Source organism: Aspergillus aculeatus (genome assembly GCF_001890905.1).
Source record: "Aspergillus aculeatus ATCC 16872 unplaced genomic scaffold ASPACscaffold_5, whole genome shotgun sequence".
Taxonomy (NCBI): Eukaryota; Fungi; Ascomycota; class Eurotiomycetes; order Eurotiales; family Aspergillaceae; genus Aspergillus; species Aspergillus aculeatus.
The window spans coordinates 655385-682622 of NW_017962980.1; the positions used below are offsets into that span (position 1 = coordinate 655385).

Sequence of the window (27238 nt, forward strand, 5' to 3'; positions counted from 1 at the left end):
CCTGATGGAGAGTGGAAGGGTTGTATGTAAGTATTGTACTGTAAGACGTAATTTTACCCAGGCGCAGGAAATACCAGCCGATAAGTGGTGTCTGTAGATGGTAATTTCGCATTGTGAAGCATTTCAATGGACGATGAACAGGCTATTTTTACCAGAATTCAGACAGAGGTCTCACTTGTCCCATAGAATCATCCACACTGAATGCAATGCAATATTGTCAAGCAGCAATTGTTCTGTAGATAGAATAGTAATGTCTTCAACTAGGTAGGTAGTATGAGTATGTCGCCATCCCCCCTTGTAGTTGCGTTGCACATTACAGGCTTCTGTTCTTTTCTTCTTACCCCCTCACGTCGGACAACATGACGGGACGATCATTGCAGTCTTTCAGCCAAGTACCCAGTAAACTCCATCTCCGGTGGGACAAATAGAGTGAGTGCTGCCGCGTTTCCTCTCTCGGTGGGAAATGAACAATTCAGAGAGATTGTGGTGTGCCTGATCTGGGCCAGCGAGCCAGAAAAAGATCCACCGGCGAGTTCGAGTCTATCTCAAACGTCCCACCGCAACCGCGGGTGTGAGTGGCCACTGATAACCCGGCCATTCCACTTTGAACCCTTTTTTTTTTCCTGATGGCCTTTCTCTGCAGTTCCGGTTCTGGCCCGGTCTCAATCCCACGGTCAACAGCTGCACTGACAGTCAGCTTGATTATTCACACAAGCCTTGTTAGACGGTTCTGAATTCCAACCAAGAAGCTGTTGTGTAATGTGTACAGTACGGTACTCGCCTCGTTTGTGTGGAACAGACATCCGAGAGTCTTTGGACTGGTGGTATGTAGTACAGCAGCAGAGAGAAACAATGCCCTTGTCAATTGCCCTGCCCCCTCCCCCTCTTCTTCAATCACAACACAACCTCGGCAATTAAAAGGCCAGGACAATCGAACTCCCCCAAGAATCAATCCATCAATAGGAACAACCCCCAAACCCACCTGATGCTTGCCGATCAATCCATTCGTCCCTGTTGAGAAATGAAAATCTTGCATGATCGAGCAAGACAGGAGTAGCAGAGAGTCTGAAACACATCTTTTTCACGACTGTCAGCCCGCCCGGCCTGCGGGTGTGGGGCTCGTATCGGGCGCGGAGTTTTGTATCTTTCTTTGCCTGGAAAGGATCTGGCCCGTTGCAAACCTGGCAGGATCTTGTGGGAAGGGGGAGCTGGAGAGCTCGGAGGGCCTCGTGAAGGGTTATATTAAACGACATTCGAGGTTTGCAAGTTTACGCAATCGTGGTCTGTTCGCTAGTAGGCTTAAGACCATGAATAACCTAATGATACATTGTACAAGCAGAACCTCTTCAATATTTGTAAGACGGTTGTTTGTTTTCAGAGGAAGGCTTGTCCCACATTCTCATTCTACTAATGTTACCCATCGCCTGGAATATCTCAAACAGTCAGCAATACGACGACCATTAAATCAACACGACTCGCTTGACTTTTCTCTTTCTTTCTACGAGTATGTTCAAATAGCACCTCAAAAACACATTCAACAATACCTGGACCAAACACACCAAAAAAGAAAATCCAGACGATGACCTCATAACTCACCAATCTCAAAAGCAAGGGCACACGATTTGATGCATGTTTTTTTTTCCCGGCAGAAACAATCATAATACCTACAAAGGCGAATCCGGATCAGAGGCCATCGTGACAGCACGACCAAGATGCCCTAATGAATAGACCTGAGTGAGTAGCTCAGATGCAAAACGATGTTACTTCCTATAAGGCATTTCAGAGACGAGATGAGATGTAAGCTGGCTTACTATCACTGTTGGCGGTTGCAAGCTCATATGGCATCGTCAGCTTCAACTGACCAGAGTACTCTAGAAACAGTTCATATCATGTCCATTAGATCCTCCCAGAAGCGCCCTAATAAGATCTATCTAACGACCACCCAAATCCGATGCCATGCCAGCAATCATAGTGTAGCAGTCCAAGCAAAACCACAAGATAAAGAAAGAGAATGAAAAAAAAACCGGGGGAGTGAAAAAAAAGTACAAACACAGCATGAAGAACAGAAGAATCAAAAGTCGTATACATCGTCATCAAATCATGCAAAATGGAGGAGAGAAATGCCGAATGCAGGTCGAACGCCCAACCGATGTCCTCTCAACGCAAAGAACATACAGGGACCGAGCAGTGGATGCGATGGCGCGAGGCAGGAAGACATAAGTTGTGGAGATGCCGTGCAGAGGTAGATGACAGCCGGAAACGAGAACCGATGAACGCGCGCGATCAGCAGCATCCCCCTTTCTTCCTGGCCACCTCCACCGGAACATCGACCTCATCTCCCTGGCTGCTGGGCGGAAACCCAAGCCAACTGCGCCGCTTGTCGCCATACCCCAGGCGAAAGCTACCGCTGCCATCGATATTCGCCGGACTGGCCGGGGGCATCCCATCGAGCGAGGACGGCGACAGCAGCGACGGGCTCAGCCCGGCCTCGCGCTTGTTGCGCTGCTCGACCAGCTTCCTCGTGATCACCCGGAACACCTCCTCGATGCCCTCCCCGTCCTTGGCGCTGATCTCGTGGCAGCAGTCCCATCCGATATCCTGGCCCCAGAACCCGCTGCTGCGCTTGCTGTCGATGCCCTGGGGCGTGCTGGACGAGGGGCCGTATCCCGCGGACGGAGGAGGGGTCGAGGCTTGGGTGGGGTAGAGCTGTTCGGCGACGTAGGCGATGGTGCGCTCGAAGGGAACCCGGCGGCGCGTGGGTTCCATGGTCACGATGTCGGACTTCGTCCCCACCACGTGGATCACGATGGGGTCGTCCTCGAAGACGTTCTTCTTGAGCTCGAGGAGCCACCCGGTCATTTCTTGGAAGCTCTGTTCGTCGGTGATGTCGTAGCAGAGGAGGCAGGCGTTGGCGCCGCGGTAGTAGAGTCGCGAGATGCTCCGGAACCGTTCCTGGCCAGCAGTGTCCCAGATTTGGAGGCGAACAATGGTATCGGAGGCGCTGTCGAGGACGCGTTTCGTGACAAAGGAGGCGCCGACGGTGGAGGCGGTGCCGGCGGGATCGAAGGCGTTTTTGACGTAGCGTTGGACGAGGGAGGTTTTGCCCACGCCTGCTCCATGGATGTGTGTTAGTAGAGATACATGTAGTGTTTGTGTCTGCTATTTTGTTGTTGGGAAAAATAACTGACCCTGGGCGCCGAGGACCACAATCTTGGCCTCAAGAGATGAGCTCATGGCGGGGTAGAGAAAGAGGCGGGGCCGAGGGAAAGCTGGATTTGCATGTTCCAGCAGGAAGAAGGGGTAAATGAAAGAGCGCGCACGCGCAAATGAGATAAGTTTGTACAAGAAGAAAAGGGAAAGAAGGAAAAAAAGGCAAAGAGAGAGAATGAAAGAGAGTGTGAGAGGAAAACAAGCGAGAGGCGTGGAGTGTGAAAGGATCAGTCAGTCAGTTAGAGTCAAGCAAGCAAGCAGGCAAGCAAGCAGGATTCAAGGAAGACGAGCAGCAGCAGCAGCAAGCAGTCATTTCCAAGAAAGCGGGAACGAGGCTCAAACAACCAACTCACCAGCCATTCGTTCATTCACTTCTTCATTTCATTGATTCACTTCAGCCCCCCCCCTCCTCCCTCCTCCACCCTTTGACCCTCCCCCTAAGATCAAATCGGGGCCATCACGAACTAAAGCAGATCAGCCGATCACTGACGTCTGTCTGTCGTGCTCGCCGGTCCGCTCTTCCCTCCTCTGATCGCAGTCGACTGGACTGTGAACAAGAATCGCAACACACGAATGAACAACTCAAGCCACTTAATCAAAGCTGTGTGCAAATGAGCTAAACACTCATTGCAATCAATGATGTTCACATCCAGACGCAACGGTGAAATCCGAGTAGTTCCCTTCCCCCCCAAGACCCTTCCTTCGGCCCCCCTTACAGGGATCAGCTGGGCTTGCTTGGCTGCAGAACTTCTAGCCACGGAATTCGCCTCGGAAACATTCACAATCAGAAGAACAACACTCCCTCCCTTCAATCGGTCTTTTCCGGAGCCAATGCCGATGACTGTGAATGATGGACAATGTCCGAGAGTTCATTCCATATTTGCAAATTTTAAGCCTCCGTCCAGAGCTATTGCAGGGCACAGACCGCTAGAAGGTGCGAGAGCCCGGAAAGAACGAGGTTTGAGCTTCTAGCCTTTTTTCTCCTTTCCCTTCCCTTCCAAACTCCCCCCCAAGCGATAAGCGACCGACAGACCCGAAACTCGGACCACCTGCATGCAGGTCCCGCGGATTTCTACCACTCATCTTTCAACCAGACAGTCGGGACTTGGTCGAGACTTTAATCTACTCGCGACAGGCGAATTTAGAATCTACGAATAGAAAGTGGCCAAATCCAAGAAAATGCGTTCTTGAAATCATTCCATGTTCTATCCACACCTTTTATGGGTGGTGGTCGGCCATTCTCGCAACAATGGCCGTCCTGAGAAATGTACAGAAACTCTCACCCTAAGGCAAGACAAGACAAACATTTGAGCCTCGACCTGTTCCACACTTGTCAAGTCACTCAGGGGGTAATCGCGTAAGAAAACACAAAAAGATCACAACAGTAATTTGGGGGAATCTATATGTTCAACGGCTACGCCGAGTCGGGGGGCGTAGTCCGAAACAATGCCAATAACAAAATCATGCCTGCCCGGCCGTAGACCGGCGCGGTCCTCTGTCATACCAAAGTGACAGCAGTTTTGGAAGACACGATAACAACATCACAATCAAAGAAAAGAAGAAAAAAAAAAAGGACCGAGCATTGAAGCTTCATCTAGCCGCCTTCGAGAGCGTCACTCAAGCGCAGACAACCAGGGCTGCCAGCAACGAAAGGCCCGAAGCATACAACACGTAAAAGCATTGACTCAAACGTCATGAAATGACATGCGAGTACTTTACTCAAAGTCCTTGCCGCTGTTCGAGCCGGACAGATCAGCAGCGCTCGTCTTTTCTTCGTCGTTGGCGCCACCGAATCCGTACTCCATGGCCTTCTGCTCGACTTCGTCGTCCGTAAGCTTGGGAAGATCCTTGGCAGCCTTGACGTAGCTGATGTTTTCGGTAAAGCCCTTGGCGAAGATAATGTCGATTTCCTCCAAGCTTCGGTTGGCTGTCTCCGGGTAAAAGAACCAGATGAAGGGAATGAAGAGGGCGTTCATGGCAGCGAAGAAGCAGTAAGTACCCCAGCCAATGCTAGACACCATCACGGGGGTAATCATAACAACGAAGAAGTTGAACAGCCAATTACTGCATGTAGACACAGCGTTTGCCTTGGCCCGAGTCTTGATAGGTGACAACTCGGCCGGGTATAACCAGGGCAGGGGAAGCCAAGTAGCACCAAACGCAGCCATGTAGAGGAAAATGCCGAAAATCGATCCCTTGGCCGTCGACTTAGTTCCGGGAATAAGGCAAGCGAAGGTAATAATCATCGCAACACACTGAACGATAGAACCACCGAGGAAAAGCTTGCGGCGACCAATCTTTTCAATAAAGAACCAGGAAAATGTAGCAAAGATAGCATAGACAATCATGTTGACGCCGGAGATCAAGAGAGCGAAGTTAGTACCCTCTTTAAGATTTTCTTCGAGGAGCAGGGGCAAGTAGTAGATGACCGCGTTGCAGCCACCGAGTTGCTGAAAGATCTGAGACGAAGAGCCGATCAACATACGACGAAGATGTTGAGAACGACCGCCGGTGAGCAGGTCACGATATGTTACACCCTGACCCGCAGCACTCGAACTATTGACATCGGTGTTAGCCTCCCGCGCGACCAGGAACTCAGATTCGCAATGGCTGCGAAGGTGACTAGACTTACGCTCTGATGGAGTCGATGACCAGCTGCTTCTGGAGCTGTGTCTCGTGGTCGTTGATTTCAAAGCCACCCAGAGCCGCCAGTACGTACTCTCCCTCCTGAACGCGATCCTTGGCAATCAGATAGCGTGGGGAGTCCGGAAGGTAGTACATTCCGACGATGATAATCAATCCAAAGAAGATCTGGAAGGCGATTGGGAAACGCCACACGAGATCCTTGTTGCCGAAGTGGGCACCGTAATCGATCCAGTAGGCAATAGCAGTACCGATAGCGATGATACCACCCTCGATACAGATCAAAAGACCACGGTTGCTTGTCTTCGAACATTCAGCCTGGTAAGTAGGAATGGTTGAGGTGTTCATTCCGTTCCCGATACCGGTGATGACACGACCGATGAAGAATTGTAACAGGGGGATGTGGCCGGCAAACGAGGTAACCTGGATAATGACACCGATAATCATGATGGTGGCTCCGCACATGATGATCAAGCGACGGCCAAGCCTATCACCAAAGAACAGAGCGAACAAAGCGCCAAACAAGCAGCCTGCATTGTGTGGTCGTTAGGAATGATCAAGGACTCTAACCGGATATAGACTGGGAAGTAGACGAACCCAACTCATAGACCGAGGTCACCAGGGCCTGCATCGTGGCATTGCCCTTGGTAGCAGTGAAAAGGTCTTGGAAAGCCGTGTCGCTGATAATACCGGACATGACACCCTCTATAGTGAATTAAGATTAGCTCAAGACTCTTCATGGTGGCACCCAGAGGCACCCAGTGAAGGATCAAGACATACGATCGTAACCGAACAAAAGGAAGCCCATCGTAGCAATGGCCGAGATTGACACGGACAATTTCTTGCCCGACATCCCTGCGTACGTCGGCGCCATGGTGGAAGGATCTGTACAAGATAACGACAAACACTGGGGGAAAAAATAGGTGTAGAGGTTGAGGAATCCCAGTCAAGGCGGATGGGATATCTAGTAGAGCGATCGAACACTTAAGTTGAGTCGCTCTCTTCTCCAATGAACTCCCGTTTCAGTCGAGTCTCCCTTTGCTCTGTTTCACCCAGGGCTAGGAAAGGAGGAGAAGGAGGGATAGGATAGAGATGAGTGAGAATGAGACAAAAACCGAACGCGGAGAAGTCGGGGAGGGAAGGGGGGGGGATTATCTACTTATTCCCATGGTGCTCACGGTCTCATGCATGCTGGTTGACAATCTCTTATCCCCCAAGCTGCTGCGCGACTACTCCACTAGTCGGCGACGTACATTGAAAACATAACCACACTCCTCATTATTGTTTGTTTTGTAGTGCAGCAGGGGACCGAATGCATCAATAACGCTGGGTTAAGCATCTTTTGGGGGTGGATCCAGAGGCCCACTGTGGGTGGGCAATGAGCAATGACATCACGGCATTCTCCTTGGGACCACTAAAACATTTCCCTAGAAATTGATTTAATTATTTTGCTTGTTTTCTTAAACAATTCAGGAAATGAAAAAGAGGAAAAAAAAAAAAAAAAAGGCAAGACATAAATGGAGGGGGAAAATATTGTAGCCGCAAAAAAGGGGGACCGGGAGGAAGGCAAAGAATCGTACCAAGGATTGTTATTCCCACCCGAGGCTACCTGAGAATCGGGATGGGCCCTGCAGGTGTCCCTTTGTGGGTGAGGGAGTTAACATAGCAGGTGTCATCGATATTGTCCATTTCCGACACACAGGTTAAGACGCAGCATCGGAGCCATAATGGAAGCAAGGCTACAAGCCTGTGACATGTCTAGCAGTCACAAGTACGTGGCTGTGGTGTCCGGCAAATGCTTTTCGGCTCAGTGTGCATCAAGGAATAGAGGATACTGTCGGTAGAAAGGTCCGGCGTAGAAGATCGGATGATGGGTAGCCCAGCTGCCTGCCGGAGCGGAACCGCCGATTTCCAGCGTGGAATCAACTGTGCAGGGCTGAGTTGCCTGTTGAATTGGCATGTTCCACTCAATTGAGCAACTCAAGCGAGGGGTTTTTCATCGGGAATCCTCGTGCCGGCTGAATAATCTTCATGTTATCTCGCCTGCCTGGAGTCAGTGCCCGCTCCCGGGGGAATCTGAATGCGGGCGCCATTGTTGTTGCACTATTTGAGCCTCCTAGACTCGATTTCCGCTGCCTAACATCCACCATGATCAGGGTTCAACACACGTCTATTGCGACTGCATCACATAAATAAATCTCCCTGCCCATGCAACCCCAGGTCACTTGAGGCACATGAGGCAATGATGGTCAAAACTGAATGCGCGCAGCAGTCGGCCTTCCTTCGGGATGCCGTTTCCGTAGGCAGTTCCATAAAGTTTTCCTGACTACGCCTAGCGTTCAGACTGCAAGGTGAGACGACCTTGCGCCAATGGCAATATTCAATTAGCTTATAAGGAATACCTATTATCCATATTATTTTCGAAAATATCGAATGTCCGACTGGAAGAGGTTTGGTCAGGTAGGGTTAACACATATCTTCCACCAGTCCATTGCCCTTGGGTGGGAGGCCCTCGTTGCTGATTCGGTCCCACCGCTCACCAAAGTCTGGTTGCTCCCCACTTAATCTTCCCCTCTCCATCTCCAGGCTCCATTTCCCCTCCCATAATATGGGTTCAATATCCCTCCGCGTCTTTCTACTCCGTCGCGAGTCACGCAGTTCTTCGCGATTTTGTCATTCCAGCCTTCTCAACCCGTGGTTTTCGTACTTCTGTCTACTTTGCGAGGTACACCTACTAGGATTTAGATTCTCAACTTTAGACACCTTACCCGCCATTTGGACTTTGAAGAGTGTCCGAGGCTCTCCATGTCCGCAGTTCCACTCGGAACCGGAAGAGACTCATGATCGGGAAGGCCGTTGGCCCGTCCAGGTACCCCCGAAAGTCGGCGGAAAAATTAATCGACGACCCAGTCAGACATTCTGTAGTCATGAGACTGCCAAGCTTGCGATAAAGTCGACGTGTGTCTGCTGCGATCTGCCTGGCTGCTGTACCTCGAAGCCCCCACTGACACTAAGCAAATCCGGGTGATTCTCTGGATTCCACCCCTCGGCGCTGACAAGCAATGAATCAGCACTTTTCGTTCGGAACCCATGCGTGCCGGGTTGCTTAGCAGAGCTTAGCCTATGCCCTAATGGTCGAAGGATGACATGCTTGTCTCGTGCCGCAAGGTTGGTGGTGATCATGACGAGCTCGATCTACTTGTCATCTCGCCATTACGTCAATGGCGTTTTTGTGGCCGCATTGGCCATAAAAGCGAAGACCAAGCAAAAAAGAACAAAAGAACACTATGCTTGTTTGGCCTTGGTGTACGAGATGTCGACCAAACTCCCAAGCCTTCGTCTCGGCAAGAGACGGAGTGGGGGAAAAGCTTGTGGGGAAGATCCAACCTTTTTGGGCAGATCAAGTGGGGGGAAGTCGGGGACTAAAACAACGCGCACCTGCCGCCAATCGTCATTTGAATGCTTCGTCTTCTTGTACCCAACGAATGCGATCCATTGGTCAATGAAATTGCCAGTCAGTCAGTTCCTGAATCTGCGCCAATAGAACAGCTTGGTTTTGCTGAGCAAGACAATCTGACCTCTGTCCCTCAAGTCCAATTCCTGCCCATGGCCCCATTAACTCTTGTCGGGGAAATTCTTATCCTTCCAGGAAAGGAGACTTTCGATTCTTCGAAGCAGCATCTTCCGCGCTAGTCTTCCGACATTTGACGGGCAGACTCATGTAGCAAAGATCGACATGAACGAACGTGTCGAAGTCCACTCAAATAAGTGTCTGACCAGCCTCTGTACTGACTCGAAGAGCAACGGTGTAGCTACCAACGAAGCAGTTTGGCATAGAGCGGTCCGGGTAAAAGAAATGGTCATAGCGAAAATAAGACACGCGACAGCCGAGAGGTGACGACATCGACGATAATCGGGTTGATTTCTTTTCTGATCGTGAGAATTGGTAGATGATAATTGTTGCCTGCACGAGACTTGGCCCCATGCTGCGTTCGCTAGCATTGAGATGATACAGTTCAAGTAATGATCACCGCATTAGGCAGGTATCAGATGTCCGCGCCGTCTCAGGCATCAGTATCCATGTCATGCTCAGTGGACGGAAAGCACGATAGCTTTTCTGGGCTAACACTGCCCGAGTGGGTGCATCATCCTCTACGTCTGAAGAAAACTCATACAACGGGGTGTTGCGGTGAGGCCATCGGCCTTCATCCGACTTGTTTCCGAGATTCAGTTCGAATTTTGAAGTTGACTGACTGGTTGAGATCTCGACGGAGACGGCCCGAGGGTTGAAACCGACTGCACACGGTCGGGCTTGGCTGCGACAAAGATTCGGGATGGAACAACGGAACGGGAATTCGAGTCTTGAGAATGTCGACGCTTCAGGAGATTCGACCCGCCCGACAAGTGCGAAAATTTTCATTTCGCATAACTTACACCGTTTCACGTAAGAGGTCACCGTTGCATGATCAACCCATCATTGGCGGACACAAGTGGACTGAATAGAGCCGATAATGTGTAAGAGAAAGTCATAGCTTGCCGGTCGTCCCAAGCGAAACCACACACTTCGATCGAATAATAATGGATGGTAAATATCCGGCCCCTCGCTAGCCAAGCTGCATCCTAGCGAAATGAGTAATTAGTTGGTTGGCGGTTGATTGTCGACCACGGGATGGCGGTGAGTTAACACTTGGGTTGAGTCGAAAATTGAGGTAACTTGCAGACCATGCTGCATCTGACGAGAACCTCGTGGACGAGGTCATGACTGAGCTGGAGCTCTCGATGCATAGCTTTATATAGCACTGCGCTGCGCACGAGCTCGTATGTCCAGGGGTAGAGAGATCGGGAGCCCGATGCTTCTTATACCGACCAGCGGACCCGGCACCGGCGTGCCGAGTGCCAGAGGCCATCTCGGTCTGGATGCCGGAGCTCTCGGAGCTTCGAGTCACGAGGACACGCAAAAGAAGAAGAATATAGGATCGTGGAGTCCAATTTGGGCCAATCAGGGGATCTCAAAGCACCCTCAGCTTGTGCGACGTGAACAGAATGGGATCTGGACAGAACTGAAGGCAGTTTCGGGGAGCGCTTCACATGCAGACTCCCCAGTTCTAGAACCTCCATGCCAAAACTGTCAACCCAGTCAAGGGCGACGCTTCTAAGCACCAGCTCTTCTTTCGTCAATCGATACTCAGACTCCATAGCAGTGAAGCTCATAGTATCCGTTGTGCTTTGCAAGTCATCAACTGCAACCAGGAAGCAATAAAAGTATAGCAGCCTAGAGTTGTGGCACTGAAGCCTGTTCCCTACTGCATGATCCGTGCGTACCTGACAGCTGTAAACAAAGAAAGATCGGATTTGCGGGTTATGTAAGCAACAGCTTCGACAAAGCTATTTGTTCATTTTGTTTGGCTCGGCGTTATTTCTCGGTTTCTTGAAGTTGTTTATTCAACTTGCTTATTCTTGGGCACATTCCTGTAAGACCTACGTCCAAATATGATTGTGTAGCAGCATCACATTTTGTTTATCGCATCTGCATGTATCCCATGCGTGACACCCGATACCGTATGCCGGTGGCACTACGAGCTGCTGCCCTTGCTTATCGACGGCAACGAGGGCTCTGTCCATTTGCCCCCTTGGGTATGCCGTTATGCGCTGCTACGCCCCCTTTCTTCCTCTTAAAGCAAGTGCTGTCTGTCCCGGCAGGTCGGTTCGGAATTACCGGATACGATGTGAAGATATCATTCGGAATGTCGATTTCCGCGATCTATAGAATCTTGTGTCACCACTAGCAGCAAATAGACTCGGCGATCGCTGCACCTGGACTTTATGTGCTTCCCAGTCCAGCGTGCCGTGCCGTGCTAAAGCACCTTCATAGTTCATAGCATAGAGTTTTTTCGGAAGTCGCTTAAATACTAAATATTCTCTGATGTGACTGATGTATCACCGGAACGAAGCGGGAGGGTTGAATTTTTGGCCTTTCATGTCTCAGCGGGAAACCCCTACTTCGGAGCTATTGTGCCTTCGTCCGCGTCTCAATCGGCCTACTAGGACTCTCAGCGAGAGCGATGGAAACATGTACCAATCACTGATCCGGAAGACAAGACGCCGATTCCTCTGCTAGCAATATTCTGGCGACCTCAAAGTCACGTGTGGACAGCGATAGGTGTGGCGCTTGTCATTTCTGAACACCTGGTCAATGATCCTGCCTGCCTTGGCTACTTGTATGCATCATCAATCTGCGCGTGATGGATGCTTTCCCTGTCCTTGATAATCCGTCATATAATTATGACAAGCGCACAGACTTTCCATACCACCTTAAAAATCATGGAGCTATATTCTGCGGTTCTCATCCAACGTCAAAGTGCTCGGACGCGTTTCTGTTGAGACTACAGCCGAAAAGCCTGTCTACCATTTAGACGGTCATCTTCTCATAGAACATCCAATGACTTCATGGACTTCCTACGCCTGATCTATCTTTCATGAGTCTAATACAGTTTTGGTGCGGGGAAGAGGTATATCCTGGGCAAAGCCTGAGGCAGACAACTCAAGTCGACCAACCCATGTGGCCAACGACGTGGAGTACGTATCCCACAAAATGACAAAATATCATTGCATCGGATAACCTGCCCTTTCAGACCATCCCTGGGAATCCGCAATCATCTCCGGCTTTCCTGGATGTCCCATGCATAGCAGCATGAACTCGCTTCGGCGTCTTAGCTCAATCCTGGCGCGCAATGGAATCCTGGCAGCCTTTGCCGAAGTCATCGCTAGCTACCGGCATTTTCCACTATCACACGAGAGTATGACGACCTTCTTCTCACCATTCGGCCCCAACATGGCAACTAACGCCGTCGGGCAAGCTGTTTGGGTATACGTACCTCCGTCGCTGTGTGGTCAGAGCCCCACCTACGTTCAGACTTGGTTGCTTCCCGGGCGAGAGTCGTCATCTCCGGAGACGGCCGGCAAGAGATTTTCTGGGGCACATGGGGGGCCATCTCCTTCCCCCCTCATTCTCCAAAGGGAAAAAGAAAAATCTGTCCGGGGGCCCGAAGTACTCGTCAGTTAGCTCTCCACATCTCCTGGCTCCGGACTCCGAGACCAAAGTGGTTAGGATAATGTCTTTCCCGCTGCGGTTGTCATCCTCCGGACGATTCCCGCGAGCGATGAAGTTCCCAGCAAGCGACAGGTTCTCACAACATCTTGCCCATGTCATAACCAAAGACAATCCGCTAGAATTTGCTTCTTCCTGAGCGACATATCACCATGGCTTCGAGCTGGTGATAAGACCGTCCCTGGGTGAGCGAGGGGCAAATGCTGCGCTGCCACGCGCTACAGATCCATGCTCGCTCAGATATACTTCCGATGCCAAGTATCGATTTGCGCTGTGCTGCAGACACTTGAAAAGCTTGGCCTCGCAAATTCAAGGCCTATCAAAAGTGACCTGTTCATGATCCAATATCTCGGATAAATATCCACCTAATGGAAAGTTATTGCATAAGGCTCGACCATGCAGCAGTTTGTGATGGAGATTGAGTATTCTTTACTCTCAGGTTCTCTTTCAGGGTCCAAGCACAGCCATAGACGTCACAAATCTGCGCCCGCATTGTGTTGTATGCTGATCGATATTTTTCATACAATCTGAAAACAGACATCGTCTACAGAGCGTGTGCCTAACTTTCTCGGCACCTTTACAGCGGCAGTCAATGTGAAAGATGCAGCTGACAGACCATTCCGTTTACATGCAGTCAGCCACGAATCCTGAGCCATCAAACCAGAAAGCTCTTGGCAAGACTTGAGTTATCTCATCTGCTGCACGACCTGGCTCAGTTGGAGTACCAGGGCAAATCCACCTTTATACTGCACTCCGATTGTGCCATACTATAATTTGACCGTTCCCGCTAAAGCCGCCCTCACCAGCCTCCGTTGCTTTGAGCTCCGACGCAGCCAGATACTGCTAATGTCGCGCTAACCGACATGCTCCCTATCCCTGTCACAACACCGTCCGTATACATGCGCCCCTGGTCTCCTTTAAGCTCGGCACGCGACATCGACCCGGCCCAATGCAGCGACTTGTGCTCGATCTAGGCCCTGAAGAAGAGAAGCAAGAGAACCCTCAAGATCGCCGTCTGTTTACTTCAGATTTTCATACCCGCCGCAGGAACAAGCTTCAAGCGAGTGAAGTTGATATCTGGGGTCTGCTCGCCACTGCTTGTATTCAAGCCGGCCGGATGTGGTAATGTAGTGCAGCTCAGCATTCACATTCTTCCAAAGCGCGTTATGCCATTCAACGGCAAACTGAGCGTAGCTCAAGCCATGTCACTCCGTTGCAATTTTTTCATCACTTAGCCGGCCGCCGGCCGTTGATGCGAAAAAAATCTTCTCCTGGCACCAGCTGTCGCCTCTCCGCCAAGACTCTCCGACTCTGGGATAGATAAGAAGCCTTTGCCACATCAGAAGCGGCCGACGGGGAAGTATAGTGACTCGGGAGGGGATGGCCCAACTTGGAGGCAGGAGAAACGGCCCACTGTAGTCGAGCAAATTCGGGTTGTTCGGGAGGACATTATCGAGGCCGTATCCGGACTGTCGCTCCAAAGGTTGAGCTCCAAAAGTCAGCAATTAGTGTTTCATTCAGGGGTGCTGTCTGTGGGCCTGGTGAGATGAAGAACGATGGGAGCGGGCCTAGGACGGGCACGGAGGACGTAGCAAAGGATGTACTGTACGGTGTGTGCCGACATGGACTTTGTTCTATGATTATCCACAGTAGAAACACATTCCGTTCACTAGAATAGCCTAGACATATGGTGAAATGAAGTTCAACAATGCTAAATAACCAGTTATACAAAGTGCAGTCCAGACACTATTCAGCTGTAAGATATATACATGTACCAGTTGAACCAAGCTCGTTGTAAAACCCACTGCCGCTAGCTGGGTACAGCAGATTGCGTATGGCTAATACTAGCAGTCACATCATGGGTCTAGTGCAATGAATTTTATGGTAAGACAATTAAGCATAACGAAGATATTTGGCTGACGTGGCGGGGTCCTCGTCGTGAGAGAGCGATTAAGATGATCTTGGAAGACATGTCTGTATTTATCGAGCAATCAACACTCCCACATGAGATTGAGTGAGCACCTCATTGCACCAGCCATTCGCCATATATAAAATTTCTCTACAGCCAGCCTTGGATGGAATCATAATTTCCAGATGATCTCGGCCTAGTGTGGATCAAATCTGATATTGCCCTTTTCGGCCACGGAGGATCGACCGGACCCCCGAACAACCCGTACATTGAAGACACCCCACGTACTCATATCCTACATAGTAGCCCAAGAGTCGAGTTATCCGATTTAACTATGATCGTACTATGAAATAAGTTACCATTAGACACTCGCAAAACAAGGAACCTGGAGTTTAAGTTCAGCTGTGGCTATGCCGCTATGGAGGCGTCAAGCAGACAATCTCGAATGAGAAAAGCCGAGGATGAATGAGGATCGATAAGTCGGCCGAGAAGAGCCCGTCGCCCGAATTGCGCTGGCAACCCCCGGGTCGTCTTGCAGTGGGTTGACCAACGATTGCTCGTCGATTTCCCACCGGCCAGTGTCGGCGTTCAATAGGCTCGCTGGACATTATCCCGAGGATCATTTCCCCAGTCCGTCACCTCCACAACTCATATCTGTCTGTCCGCCGTGACGTTCTTCCATAACCCCGTGCTTCTCGGGCGAATCATTCCCTTGGCCTTCTTCACCTCTCAATCCTCAATCCTTCTTTTTAACTTATTCTTTCTTCCTTCCTACCACTTTCCAAACCTCAATTATCCGTCTCTACCTCGTTAACCCTCTCCCTTCCCCTCATACCACATACCCATCGCCGCAATGACGAAACTCACCGGCGCTGATGTCGCCCAGCACAACTCCAAAGACTCGTGCTGGGTCATTGTCCACGGAAAAGCGTACGATGTGACGGAATTCCTGCCTGGTGAGATTTTCAATATTGTGTGTTTTTACCAGCTTCCGTCGCCTCTAACACCACCGCAGAACACCCCGGTGGCCAGAAGATCATTTTGAAGTATGCCGGCAAGGATGCGACCGAGGAGTTCGACCCTATCCACCCCCCGGATACGCTGGACAAGTTCCTCGACCAGTCCAAGCACCTGGGCGAGGTCGACATGTCGACAGTCGAGCAAGAAGAGAAGGTCGCCGACCCGGAGGAGGAGGAACGCCAGGAGCGCATCAAGCGCATGCCCCCGCTGGCAGCGTGCTACAACCTGATGGACTTTGAGGCGGTTGCACGCAACGTGATGAAGAAGACTGCCTGGGCGTACTACTCCAGTGGTGCGGACGATGAAATTGTAAGCCTCCCTGCGCTGAACCCAGACGCGAAAAAAAATGTCGAGAAACATTCGCTAATTCGCCCCGAATCTCCAGACCATGCGCGAGAACCACTCCGCGTTCCACAAAATCTGGTTCCGCCCTCGGATCCTGGTGGATGTGGAGCACGTCGACTTCTCGACAACGATGCTGGGCACCAAGGTGTCGGCGCCGTTCTACGTGACGGCGACGGCGCTGGGCAAGCTGGGCCACCCGGAGGGGGAGGTGATCTTCACGCGGTCGGCGCACACGCACGACGTGATCCAGATGATCCCGACGCTGGCGTCGTGCTCGTTCGACGAGATCGTGGACGCGCGGCAGGGCGAGCAGGTGCAGTGGCTGCAACTGTACGTGAACAAGGACCGGGCGATCACCAAGCGGATCGTGCAGCACGCGGAGGCGCGCGGGTGTAAGGGGCTGTTCATCACGGTGGACGCGCCGCAGCTGGGCCGGCGCGAGAAGGACATGCGGTCCAAATTCTCGGACGTGGGATCGAGTGTGCAGGCGTCGGGCGGCGACAGCGTGGACCGGTCGCAGGGCGCGGCGCGCGCCATCTCCTCGTTCATCGACCCCGCGCTCTCGTGGAAGGACATCCCCTGGTTCCAGTCCATCACGCGCATGCCCATCGTGCTCAAGGGCGTGCAGTGCGTCGAGGACGTGCTCCGCGCTGTCGAGGCCGGCGTCCAGGGCGTCGTCCTCTCCAACCACGGCGGCCGCCAGCTCGAGTTCGCCCCGTCCGCCGTCGAGCTCCTCGCTGAGGTCATGCCCGCCCTGCGCCAGCGCGGCTGGCAGGATCGCATCGAGGTTTACGTCGACGGCGGCATCCGTCGCGCCACCGATATGCTCAAGGCCCTCTGCCTCGGCGCCAAGGGCGTCGGTATCGGCCGCCCCTTCCTCTTCGCCATGTCCGCCTATGGCCAGCCCGGCGTCGAGCGCGCCATGCAGCTGCTCAAAGACGAGATGGAGATGAACATGCGTCTGATCGGCGCTAACAAGATCGAGGACCTGAACCCTAGTCTGCTGGATGTCCGTGGCCTGGTCGGCGGCCACAATGCCGTCGTGCCTTCCGACACGCTTTCCGCTGGGGCGTATGATCCACTCGTCGCGCCGCGGTTCAGCGAGAAGGCCAAATTGTAGGGCTTTGCTTCTCTTCTGGCTCAACTCTGCTTTCTCATCTCGGTTTCTGCAACGGCCTGTCTCTGCCTCTTTTTATATACATGTTCCTTTTATACCCTGTTGTTAGACTTTCATCCGATCGGATTATAAAACACATGGCCGGATGACTTTCCTGCCTATGCATATATACAATATATGATGACATCACTGGATCTTATTCTGTATCTCTTGTAGCAATTAGTATAGCCACGGATCCTTCCATTGGAGTAATTCATCTGTAAATATTAATGTTAACGCCTAATGCACCCGATGCAGCGCTTTTGTTGAAAAAAATGACTGGCAAGTAGCAGATACGCTGGCACCCATCCTGTTCATGACCATGACCACTCACTGCTCCTGTATACCGAACCGCTTCCCCCCTGGCTGCCTGCCACATGCAAACCAACCAAATTATATACAGTCCCGATATCAGCCCCAATCCTAACCCCCTTATGGTCCATCTTCCATCTCACCTAGAATCTTCCCGAATCACAACACACAGCATGGAGTCCTCCGTCGACTCCCCCCCCCCAAGAAACCGCCTCACAGAACCACAACCTGCGGTTTATTCCTCAACACCCCCTCATCGCGATACATGGCCGCCGCGTTGACCATCCACCCGCAGCCAGCATTCTCGCCGCCCCAGACCTTCGCCCAGACGATGCCCAGCATGCCGTAGACGACCACGCGCGCAGCGTCCACCCACCCCGCTACATCCAGCAGATCCCGGATCCCGCCGGTGACGATGGCCCGGAAGCGCGACAGCCGGGCACGCGGGCGGCGGGCCGCGCAGAGGCGCTCCCACGCGCGCTGCGCCTCGTCGTAGTAGCAGCGCTCCAGGCCGTAGGCGGCGTGGATGTGACCGAAAACGTGCAGCGCGGGGCGCACGCGCCACGCCTCGGCTAGGAGGGCGGGGCACCCCGTCGAGAAGATCGGGGAGAGGTCCAGGTGCGCGGCTGGCGGGGTGTGGGTGATCAGGATGTCGGTGGAAGTCGGCACGGTACCGGCCCAGGCGTCGTGCTGCGGGGGGTAGGTGAAGGCGTGTTCGGGGCCCAGGGGCGCGATGGCGGGGATTTGCGGGGCGCCGTAGAGGGTTAGCGTGCGTGGGCGGTGGTTGTTACTTTGGGCGTGGAGGAGGGGGATGGTTTGGTTTGTGGTTGATGATGATGATGATGGTAAAGGAGGGGAGGGAGAGGTAGCGGGGAAGGTTAGGGTGATTGAGCTGTGTTGGAGGTAGTGGATGTCGCCCCAGTCGATGCGGTCGAGATCGTCGGAGGGGAGGGAGCGGAGGGAGGCGGTCGAGGAGGAGACGGTCGCGAACGAGGATAGCGTCGATGCGTCGTCGCGGTCTTCCGCGCGGCGCGACCGCACGTCGAAGTAACTGTCGTGGTTGCCGCAGATGACGACTTTATGGGCATGCGGCAGACGGCGCAGCCAGTTCACGGCTTGTTGGATCTCGCGCACCGAGCCGTCGTTGCTCAGATCCCCGGCGTGGATGAGGAGGTCGCCATCGGGGATGTCGGCCCATTCCAGTGTGTGGGTATCGGAGATGCAGACGACGCGGATCGGACGAGCGTTCGGGGGTGGTAGTCGTGGTGGTCCACGGAGTCGATTGAGGAGGTGGTGCACGGGGTAGATGAAGGCGGCTAGAGGAGAGAAGATGATGTAGTCGGTAAATGGACGGGGGTTGAAGGGGGAGGACATGGTTGGAGGTAGATGAGGGAGTGTAGGTGGGTAGAGTGAGCCAAGATGAGGTGCATTCAAGATGAGTACATGGGTAAGTTAACTAGTCCATGGTTGTTGTTGTCTCAGCCTTTCCTGCAAGTAATCGTGTAATCGGATGGAGTCGTTGGAAGCTTGGGCGGTTTCCATGTGCTTGGCCGGCCTGAGGCTTCAATGACCCGACTGAGTCGATGCCTGGGGTTCCTCGGCCTACGTAACCTCAGGCCGAGTCTTTGCGGAGGTGGGGCAATTGGTTGGCCCTCGTGCCCGCCATGATTGGCTCTGCCTTGATTTTCCCCGATGCAACCTGTGATGCCTCAGGATTCAGGTTTCCAGGTACTTTCTATAATACGGTGCATAAGAGATCCTAGCGGACTCCCTTGTCGAGTACCGTTTCATGCACCTGACTGAGACAGAACAAACACATACAATGCTAGACAGTCTGGGGCTGAATGAGTGATTCAGAGCACAATCATATCTCAGACATGTACCCGCATGGGCCGATCCGTTAGTTGAATCATAGACTCCGCCAGCATTGAGTGACATTAAGCCTAGATCGATCGGGTGCCAACGGGCGGGATCCTCGGATATGGCTGGGGAGGTGTTAAATTATATCTTGTGTAACAGCCTGGTAGCATGTAGTAGCCCTCTATATTGTGTATGGAACAAGTCGTAGCGGGGAAGGATGGTTGTATGGATGAATAGTTTGTGGTAGATTCTTACTGTAGAACCCCGGATTCAAAGCTAGAAGCTTTTCTCTGCATGCAACACGAATAAGACCAATCAGTATCTCACCATAATACTTATTAATTAACTCGACTATTCGTACTCTGTTTGACTCTTCCTGGGTCCAGCTCATGGGTATAAACAGACTAAGTTCCACAATACATAGTAAGTAATGTCTGTGCCCCTCTTGTCCAGTAACGCCATCTATAGATACGACGACTGCCACGCCAACAGCGCATGTTCTAGAATTCCATGTACTGTACAAGCAAGCAGGTTTGCTTCTCTCCTGGGATCTGATTATGATATGATCTCTTCTTCGCAATGGACTGATTTCTTGCCCATTCAGGCCCAACTGAGAAAATCTATTGATTTGCCACCTGAATGCTAATGGTGGTTGTCAACCTTTCAACTAACACTGTGTTGCTTCGCGTGCGTGCTCTCTCGTCCTCTTTCTCGTCCTCATAACTCAACTACTCCTTCCCGCACCTACGCTTGCGGACATTCCTGGTTGATCTCTACCATCGACACTCCATTTTTCCTGTCTATTGTTCGCTTCTTCAGTTTCTCCCTTGCTTGAAGCGCGTTATTCTCCGAGAAGGTCTAGAGTGGTGGAAACGAGGCTCACATCGGATGGTGGTTGGTGGTTGTTGCATCGATCCGTCTATATCGTTTGCGTCATAACTCCGGTGCATCATCCCTCGTCTTCCTAGTTACTACTCTTCGCCTGGAGAAATATTAGGCTTTGATTTCCATGTTCATGCATTGCATTCTGCACTATCCCATCGCCTAGTTAAAGAAATTCCTTGCGACTAATCTGGTTCATAGACTGTGAAGTGCGCCCTGTTGATTCATCGATTGCTTACAGCTCATATTTTCTTACAGCCCATTGCGGGCGCTGCTGAACCCAAACCCAAACCAAAAGACGACCCCTCAGATTCGCAGAACCCAACACTCTCTACCCAGTAAGTTCCTGAGCTACCTCTTTCTTACCTACCTTACCTACTACTACCTACCTTACTGTATCCTCTCCGCCCGCTTGCCGCTGCCGGCCACACCCACCAACTACAGGTACTGAATGGACTGACTGACTGACTGGACTCCGCGCTACCAAGTTGAACGCCCGCCATCCACACCCCCAACCTCCGGCCTATCTATCTTTTCTCTCTTTGCCCCCCCCTCCCTCCTCTTCCTCCTCCCCTCCCCAAAACTTTCGCCTCCGTCATTTTCAACCCCCCCGATATCCACCCCGTCGTTACTCGTTCTTTTGTAACATCACCATGGACGGGGTTGAAATCACCAAAGCCGTTATCAATAAGGGAAAGCAGATGGCTAGTGTCGCTGCGGCCGCTGCTAATGGCAATGGCGGTAAGAAGAGAAGAAAAGGGACCGACTTAAAGCCGATCGTCACCAACGAACCCGGTGCGCCTGTCGACCAAGCGACTACCACTACTGAGGGGTATGGTCTTTCGCCCGTCTCTCCCCCCCCATTCTCCATCGTGTCCATGAGTTCGGGTCCATCCCATCTGATTGCCTAATTTCTTGTTTTTCTGCTCCGCCCACTTTCCCAGCCCGCTTTTTCCTCTCCTAAAATCCTCTAACCGCCATGTCTGGCAGGAATCCCGCATACGGCGCCCCGCCATCGCGCTCATCCTCCTCTTCCTCCGGCGAAGAACTGGAGACCACCGCTGAGGAGGAAGACTCGGAAGATTACTGCAAGGGCGGTTACCATCCGGTCAGCGTCGGAGAAACCTACAACAATGGTCGATACGTGGTCGTGCGCAAGCTCGGGTGGGGTCACTTTTCGACAGTCTGGCTGTCCCGCGATACGACGACCGGCAAGCACGTCGCCCTGAAGGTCGTTCGCTCCGCCGCTCATTATACCGAAACCGCGATCGACGAGATCAAGCTGCTGAATCGCATCGTCCAAGCGAAGCCATCCCACCCTGGTCGCAAACATGTAGTCAGTCTGCTCGACTCTTTCGAGCACAAGGGTCCCAATGGGGTCCACGTCTGCATGGTGTTTGAGGTGCTGGGGGAAAATTTGCTTGGATTGATCAAGCGATGGAATCATCGCGGCATTCCCATGCCGCTCGTCAAACAGATTACGAAGCAAGTGCTGCTGGGTCTGGACTACTTGCACCGGGAATGCGGAATCATTCACACCGATCTGAAGCCGGAGAACGTGCTGATCGAGATCGGCGACGTGGAGCAGATCGTAAAAACATATGTCAAGGAGGAGGCCAAGAAGGAGCAGAAGGAGGACAACCGCAACGGCCGGCGGCGGCGCCGCACTCTGATCACTGGAAGCCAACCGTTGCCCAGTCCCCTCAACACGAGTTTCGAGTTTAAACACAGTTCACAAAATTCCCACAGCAGTCTCAGCCAGATGGTGAACGACCCGTCAGGTATGTTCAAGAGAAGATTTCTGGGCCTCAGAAATCGCTAATCGCAAGTGACAGAGGCTAATTCGAGGGCTGCGTCCATGAAAGAGTTATTAGGCATCAAGGATGAAGATGAGAAACAGAAACAAAGAGAAAAGACTGCGTATGTCTACTCCCGATGGAACGAAGGTCAAAAATCATGTACTAATTGGTGTTAGTGATCTCTTGGAACGAGAGGTATCGGGCATCTCGCTCGACAAGTCTTCCACCCCGAGTGATGAGCTGGATTGTGATATCATTTCCGTGAAGATTGCCGATCTGGGCAATGCGTGCTGGGTTGGGCATCATTTCACGAACGACATCCAGACGCGACAATACCGTTCGCCTGAGGTCATTCTAGGATCCAAGTGGGGAGCTAGTACAGACATTTGGAGTATGGCATGCATGGTGAGTTGCAGGTACATCCCGGCTACTGCGTCTGTCCTCTGACCGTACAACAGGTCTTCGAATTAATAACAGGCGACTACTTGTTCGACCCGCAATCAGGCACCAAGTACGGCAAAGATGACGACCACATTGCACAAATCATCGAGCTGCTGGGCCCGTTCCCCAAGTCTCTCTGCCTATCGGGGAAGTGGTCCCAGGAAATTTTCAACCGCAAGGGAGAGTTGCGCAACATCCACCGCTTGCGCCACTGGGCACTCCCTGACGTGCTACGGGAGAAGTATCACTTCAGCGTGGAGGAGAGCTTGCGCATCAGCGAGTTCCTCCTTCCGATGCTCGAAGTCTCTCCCGAAAGACGAGCCAACGCTGGCGGTATGGCTGCCCATGAATGGATGAAGGACACGCTCGGCATGGAGGCGGTAGACCTGGGCATACCCCCTGGGAGTCGAGGCGAGGGGATTGACGGATGGGCGACCGAGGTTAAACGGAGATAAAAGGGAAGAGGAAAAGACCCACGAAAAGGAAGTTAGGAATGAGAGAGGACCCGTGATATCTGTGTGCATCGCGGAGTCCGGCGACGAGTTTCCTTTGGTATGATTTCGAGAGGCGGATCTTTTATATTCTATATTTTTTGGTTCCTTACTGGCCCGTTTGACTGGATGTTTATGATTGCCCTACACATGATTGATTGCATGGTCGTCTACTGTGCCGGTCTTCTCCACAGACCCTCTTTACACTTTATTCTCTTCGCTTCAAATATTCTACCCGTATAGAAGTCCATCTTGCTCTCACACTATGAAAGACACTATGAAAGTCTATTTGACCGACGACTTCCTTACTACTAGGACTGCTTGCCATAGTCTTACGAGATATTGCTCTATTTGAGACAGACCTACAGTAAATCTATATCCCGAAGGCAGTAGGAGTAGGATTAATATCAAACAAGCCACTCATTTCGATTTCTATTCCTATCACTATCACTACGTCCCTCTCCCTCCTCCTCCTCCCCCTCGCCCTCCCCATCTCCTTCATCCGACTCCAACCCTTCTTCACTCGGCAACACGTCAGGAAACCACCCAAACCGCGCAAAATCCACATAGTACTCCCCCATACTATCCACCTCCACCTCCACGCCCTCCGCTCGCAGCACTTCAGCCTGCCGCTCTGCACTTCCTGGCCCACTGCCCCCCCCCCGCCGAACAACATCAGCAAAAAGAAACCACGAAAAACGAAAGCATACAGTCCAGAGACAACAGTGGTTAAAGGGAAGACATACCGATGCGAGATCATCCCCTTGGAATTGATCACACGCTGCCAGGGGACGTTCCCGGAGTGGAAGAATGGGGTTACGGCGGGTTCTGCTTCTTCTTCGCCATCGGCCTCTACCTCGCCCTCCGCATTTATCTCCGCATTCGACGGCGCAGAGGGCAGATGTTTGAGGCTTACGCCTACTTGGCGGGGGCGTTTAGCTGATTTTCGTCTCTTGAGTTAGTTGGGTGTCTACAGACTTGGAGGAACCAAGAACTTAGGTTTTTTAAGGATCTGAAGGGGATAGACAGGCACTAAGCACTGCGTGATACATACGATATCCCAGGAGGCAGGCGATATGGCCGTAGGAGGTTACTCGGCCGCGGGGGATTTCTTGGATCGCTTCGTAGACGGCGTTGATCCACCATTCTGCTTCGTCGGAGCGGGGCATCTTTCTTGTGGCCTGGATGTATGTGTATGAGGTGTGAGGTGGCGATGGCTGGAGGTGTCTGAGCTCTATGGTCAAGGGGGGAGGGGGGTTTGCGGATTGATTATGACTGACGGCTGCATTGATAGATCTAGATGCATTGTAAGTTATGGTGGAGGAGGGTGAAAAGCATGGTATTGTATTTTACGGAGGCGCAATAGATTACCGGCAGAACTGATCCTCCGGGCTGCCAGTTTAGACTGGGCTGGGAGCTTTCCCGAGTTCACTCGGTACTTTACACTGCTCTTTCGAGTTTCTAAACACTACCTTGCTCTACCTTCTCTCCTTAACCACGTCTATACACATCCACTACTTGTTCCTACAATCTATCTACGTCTTTGAGACCTACCTTTCACGAAATAAAACACACTACAATGCCCTCCTCCTCGCTAGCAGACTACCTCGCCAAAAACTACCTGACCGCCGACCCGGCGCCGACCGACCGCCCCAAGAAGAAACGCAAGAAAACCACCAAACCCGAAGAATCCGGCCTCATCATCGCCGATGACGATCCGCCGGATCTCCGCGCCGCCTCCGGCGCCCGGGATGTAGATGATGACGAATATAACCCGGCGATCGTGTCGGGCGCACGCAGCGGGGGCGCCGGCGGGGAGTTCCGGCGGGCGAAGAAATCCGGGTGGAAGACGATTGGCAGCGCGGATGCCGATGCGGAGAGGGATGCGGCGGATGCGATATTGGCGTCGGCGGCGGCGGAACGGAAGGCCGGGCGCGGAGGGGATGACGGGGATGACGAGGACGAGGCGCCGGTTGTTGCAGATGAGGATGAAGACGATTATGATGGGATGAGGATGGAGTCCGGCGCGCGAGCGGGACTGCAGACGGCGGCGGATACAGCGGCCATGGTGGCGGCGCAGGAGCGGAGGAAGAAGCTGGAGGCGGCCCGGTATAAGGGCAGCGCCGCGGCCGCTGGGGAGCAGGCGCAGGAGACGATCTACCGTGATGCCTCCGGGCGGATCATCAATGTGGCGCTGAAGCGGGCGGAGGCGCGTCGGGCAGAGGAGGAGAAGAAGCTCAAGGAGGAAGAGGCGCGCGAGGCGCTCATGGGCGATGTGCAGCGGCAGCAGCGCGAGGAGAGGCGGCAGCAGCTACAGGAGGCCAAGGCGATGCCGCTGGCGCGAACCGCCGAGGACGACGAGCTGAACGACGAGCTCAAGGCGCGCCAGCGCTGGAATGACCCCGCCGCGCAGTTCTTGACCAAGACCGCCGGGCCCGGTACCAGCGTGACGGGGAAGCCCTTGTATAAAGGGGCGTTCCAGCCGAATCGCTATGGGATCCGGCCGGGTCATCGGTGGGATGGTGTGGATAGGAGTAACGGGTTCGAGAAGGAGTGGTTTGCGGCTAGGAATCGGAAGGGGAGGTTGGAGGCGTTGGATTACGAATGGCAGATGGATGAGTAACTGCTTTTTTGAAGAGTGGTGTGTATGCGTGTGTGGTTTAGATACCTATGACTCTGCTATGACTTCTGTTACACGGATCCAGTGCTGGACACAGGCCATGATGACATTGATAATTACCGGATTTGGACCCCGACGTGATTTGGGAAGAGTTTCTGTGCATATTCCTGGCGCTTCGCAGTTATGAGTATATGAGTATATGAGTTATAATCACATCCGGTTCGGTTTGATGCAAAGTATCTCCGTCGCAGGTTGGCGGCGAGTGGAGGAATTGCGAACCTGCCAGTTGACTTGACATACTCGCTGATGTCATGGCTGTGCCGGCACCGGCATGACCTCTAAGCCTCCCACTCCTCTTTCTTTACTCCTTCCCCAGCCATTAATTAGACGATCAGCCATCGAGTCACCGGCCGCGCTAACGGAATTCCGATCAGCGACAGGGAAGACGTGCAGCTGATGACTCGCTTGATGCGCTTGATGGGATCACGTTCACCAGAACTGTGGCTGACAAGCGTCATCACCTGGGTTTCGGTCATTCCCCGTGAGCACGGCGGTTTCCCTTATTCGTCCACCGCAGAGCCTGGACTGGCATATACTGTACATACTGTACTTATACTGTGAATCCTTGCGTGGAGAACAACAAGCGACAATCATCATCATGCCATGCCTCAGCAAGTAAACGTCCAGATAAGCCAACGTGCCTGGATTTAGTGGATCGGATTGACAGCCCATCTTTGGTTCCAAACGTCTCAAAATTCTCAATAATTCCTTTAACCTCGGGATAAGGAACAATGGAGGGGAAGATAAACCATGGTTGGGGCAGTGGCGCTCGGGGGATCGGCAAACTGCGATAACGAACAATCCAGGAGAGGCTGGCCACTCATCCTTGCTCACTTTATCCCCCATGGTTTTCCCGATAACGATCTTGTCTTGCCTCAAAAAAGTAAAAACCCTTTGTGGAGATGGTCAATAAGCAGGCTGCCAAGTGCTTGTTCATAAATAGAAAGAGAAAGAATGAATGATATTCAACAGATGACCTATCATCCGGCCATCAGCTCCCCGTCTTTGTCCTGTACCCCGTGCTACCATTTTCGTATCTGACTTACTGCGACGAACTAACTACGAAGGTACCAATAGTAGTAACCCTTCAGGGGGCTATTGAGAGCATAACCCTCCTCCATCCCCCATCCCTCATTTCAGGGAATGACTACTAGCCCATCCCCTCCTCACAAGGTTGTCACTTCCTTCTCTACTTTCCTTTCGCCTCCATCTCACTTGCAGTGAGGTTCGTCCCCCTTGGATTGCGCCATTTGCCGCCTTGACCAATATCCGGATCGCTGATGACTGGAAACCAGCCGGGTCTCTTTATGACTCAGACCAAGAACGCCTTGTAGCCACGGTCATTGTTTATCGGACTTCTTTGGTTCGTGGTTCATTACTCA

The 27238-nt window shown here is 52.4% G+C and overlaps 6 protein-coding genes across 6 annotated transcripts; 3 read left to right on the plus strand and 3 right to left on the minus strand.

The window, feature by feature from the left end:
• Nucleotides 1-2035: 2035 nt before the first annotated feature.
• On the minus strand, nt 2036-3608 carry ASPACDRAFT_77126 (Rab family GTPase). The gene is made up of 2 exons (XM_020204882.1): nt 3189-3608; nt 2036-3110 (listed from the first exon to the last, which is right to left on the minus strand). Exons 1-2 carry the CDS (start codon nt 3232-3234, stop codon nt 2284-2286), a joined length of 873 nt encoding a protein of 290 aa, XP_020057692.1. The 5' UTR covers nt 3235-3608; the 3' UTR covers nt 2036-2283.
• A 957-nt stretch (nt 3609-4565) lies between these two features.
• ASPACDRAFT_77128 (putative MFS monosaccharide transporter) lies at nt 4566-6540 on the minus strand (the record flags this gene model as incomplete). Its single annotated transcript, XM_020204883.1, has 2 exons — nt 5843-6540; nt 4566-5766 (listed from the first exon to the last, which is right to left on the minus strand). Coding segments are annotated over exons 1-2 (1313 nt in total), but the record flags the coding sequence as incomplete, so codon positions are not given.
• An 8832-nt stretch (nt 6541-15372) lies between these two features.
• ASPACDRAFT_116032 (L-lactate dehydrogenase (cytochrome)) lies at nt 15373-17545 on the plus strand. The gene is made up of 3 exons (XM_020195954.1): nt 15373-15826; nt 15886-16199; nt 16276-17545. Exons 1-3 carry the CDS (start codon nt 15724-15726, stop codon nt 17353-17355), a joined length of 1497 nt encoding a protein of 498 aa, XP_020057694.1. The 5' UTR covers nt 15373-15723; the 3' UTR covers nt 17356-17545.
• Nucleotides 17546-17553: 8 nt separating this feature from the next.
• On the minus strand, nt 17554-19214 carry ASPACDRAFT_116033 (metallophosphatase domain-containing protein). The gene has a single exon (XM_020195955.1). The coding sequence runs from the start codon at nt 19075-19077 to the stop codon at nt 17917-17919; it is 1161 nt and encodes a 386-aa protein (XP_020057695.1). The 5' UTR covers nt 19078-19214; the 3' UTR covers nt 17554-17916.
• Nucleotides 19215-21037: 1823 nt separating this feature from the next.
• ASPACDRAFT_77130 (serine/threonine-protein kinase) lies at nt 21038-23452 on the plus strand. Its single transcript, XM_020204884.1, has 5 exons — nt 21038-21277; nt 21436-22226; nt 22281-22365; nt 22421-22649; nt 22703-23452. Exons 1-5 carry the CDS (start codon nt 21099-21101, stop codon nt 23138-23140), a joined length of 1722 nt encoding a protein of 573 aa, XP_020057696.1. The 5' UTR covers nt 21038-21098; the 3' UTR covers nt 23141-23452.
• Nucleotides 23453-24252: 800 nt separating this feature from the next.
• Nucleotides 24253-25799, plus strand: cwc26 (putative cell cycle control protein (Cwf26); the record flags this gene model as incomplete). The annotated part of the gene is made up of 2 exons (XM_020202453.1): nt 24253-24265; nt 24778-25799. 2 exons carry the CDS (start codon nt 24253-24255, stop codon nt 25797-25799), a joined length of 1035 nt encoding a protein of 344 aa, XP_020057697.1.
• Nucleotides 25800-27238: the final 1439 nt, after the last annotated feature.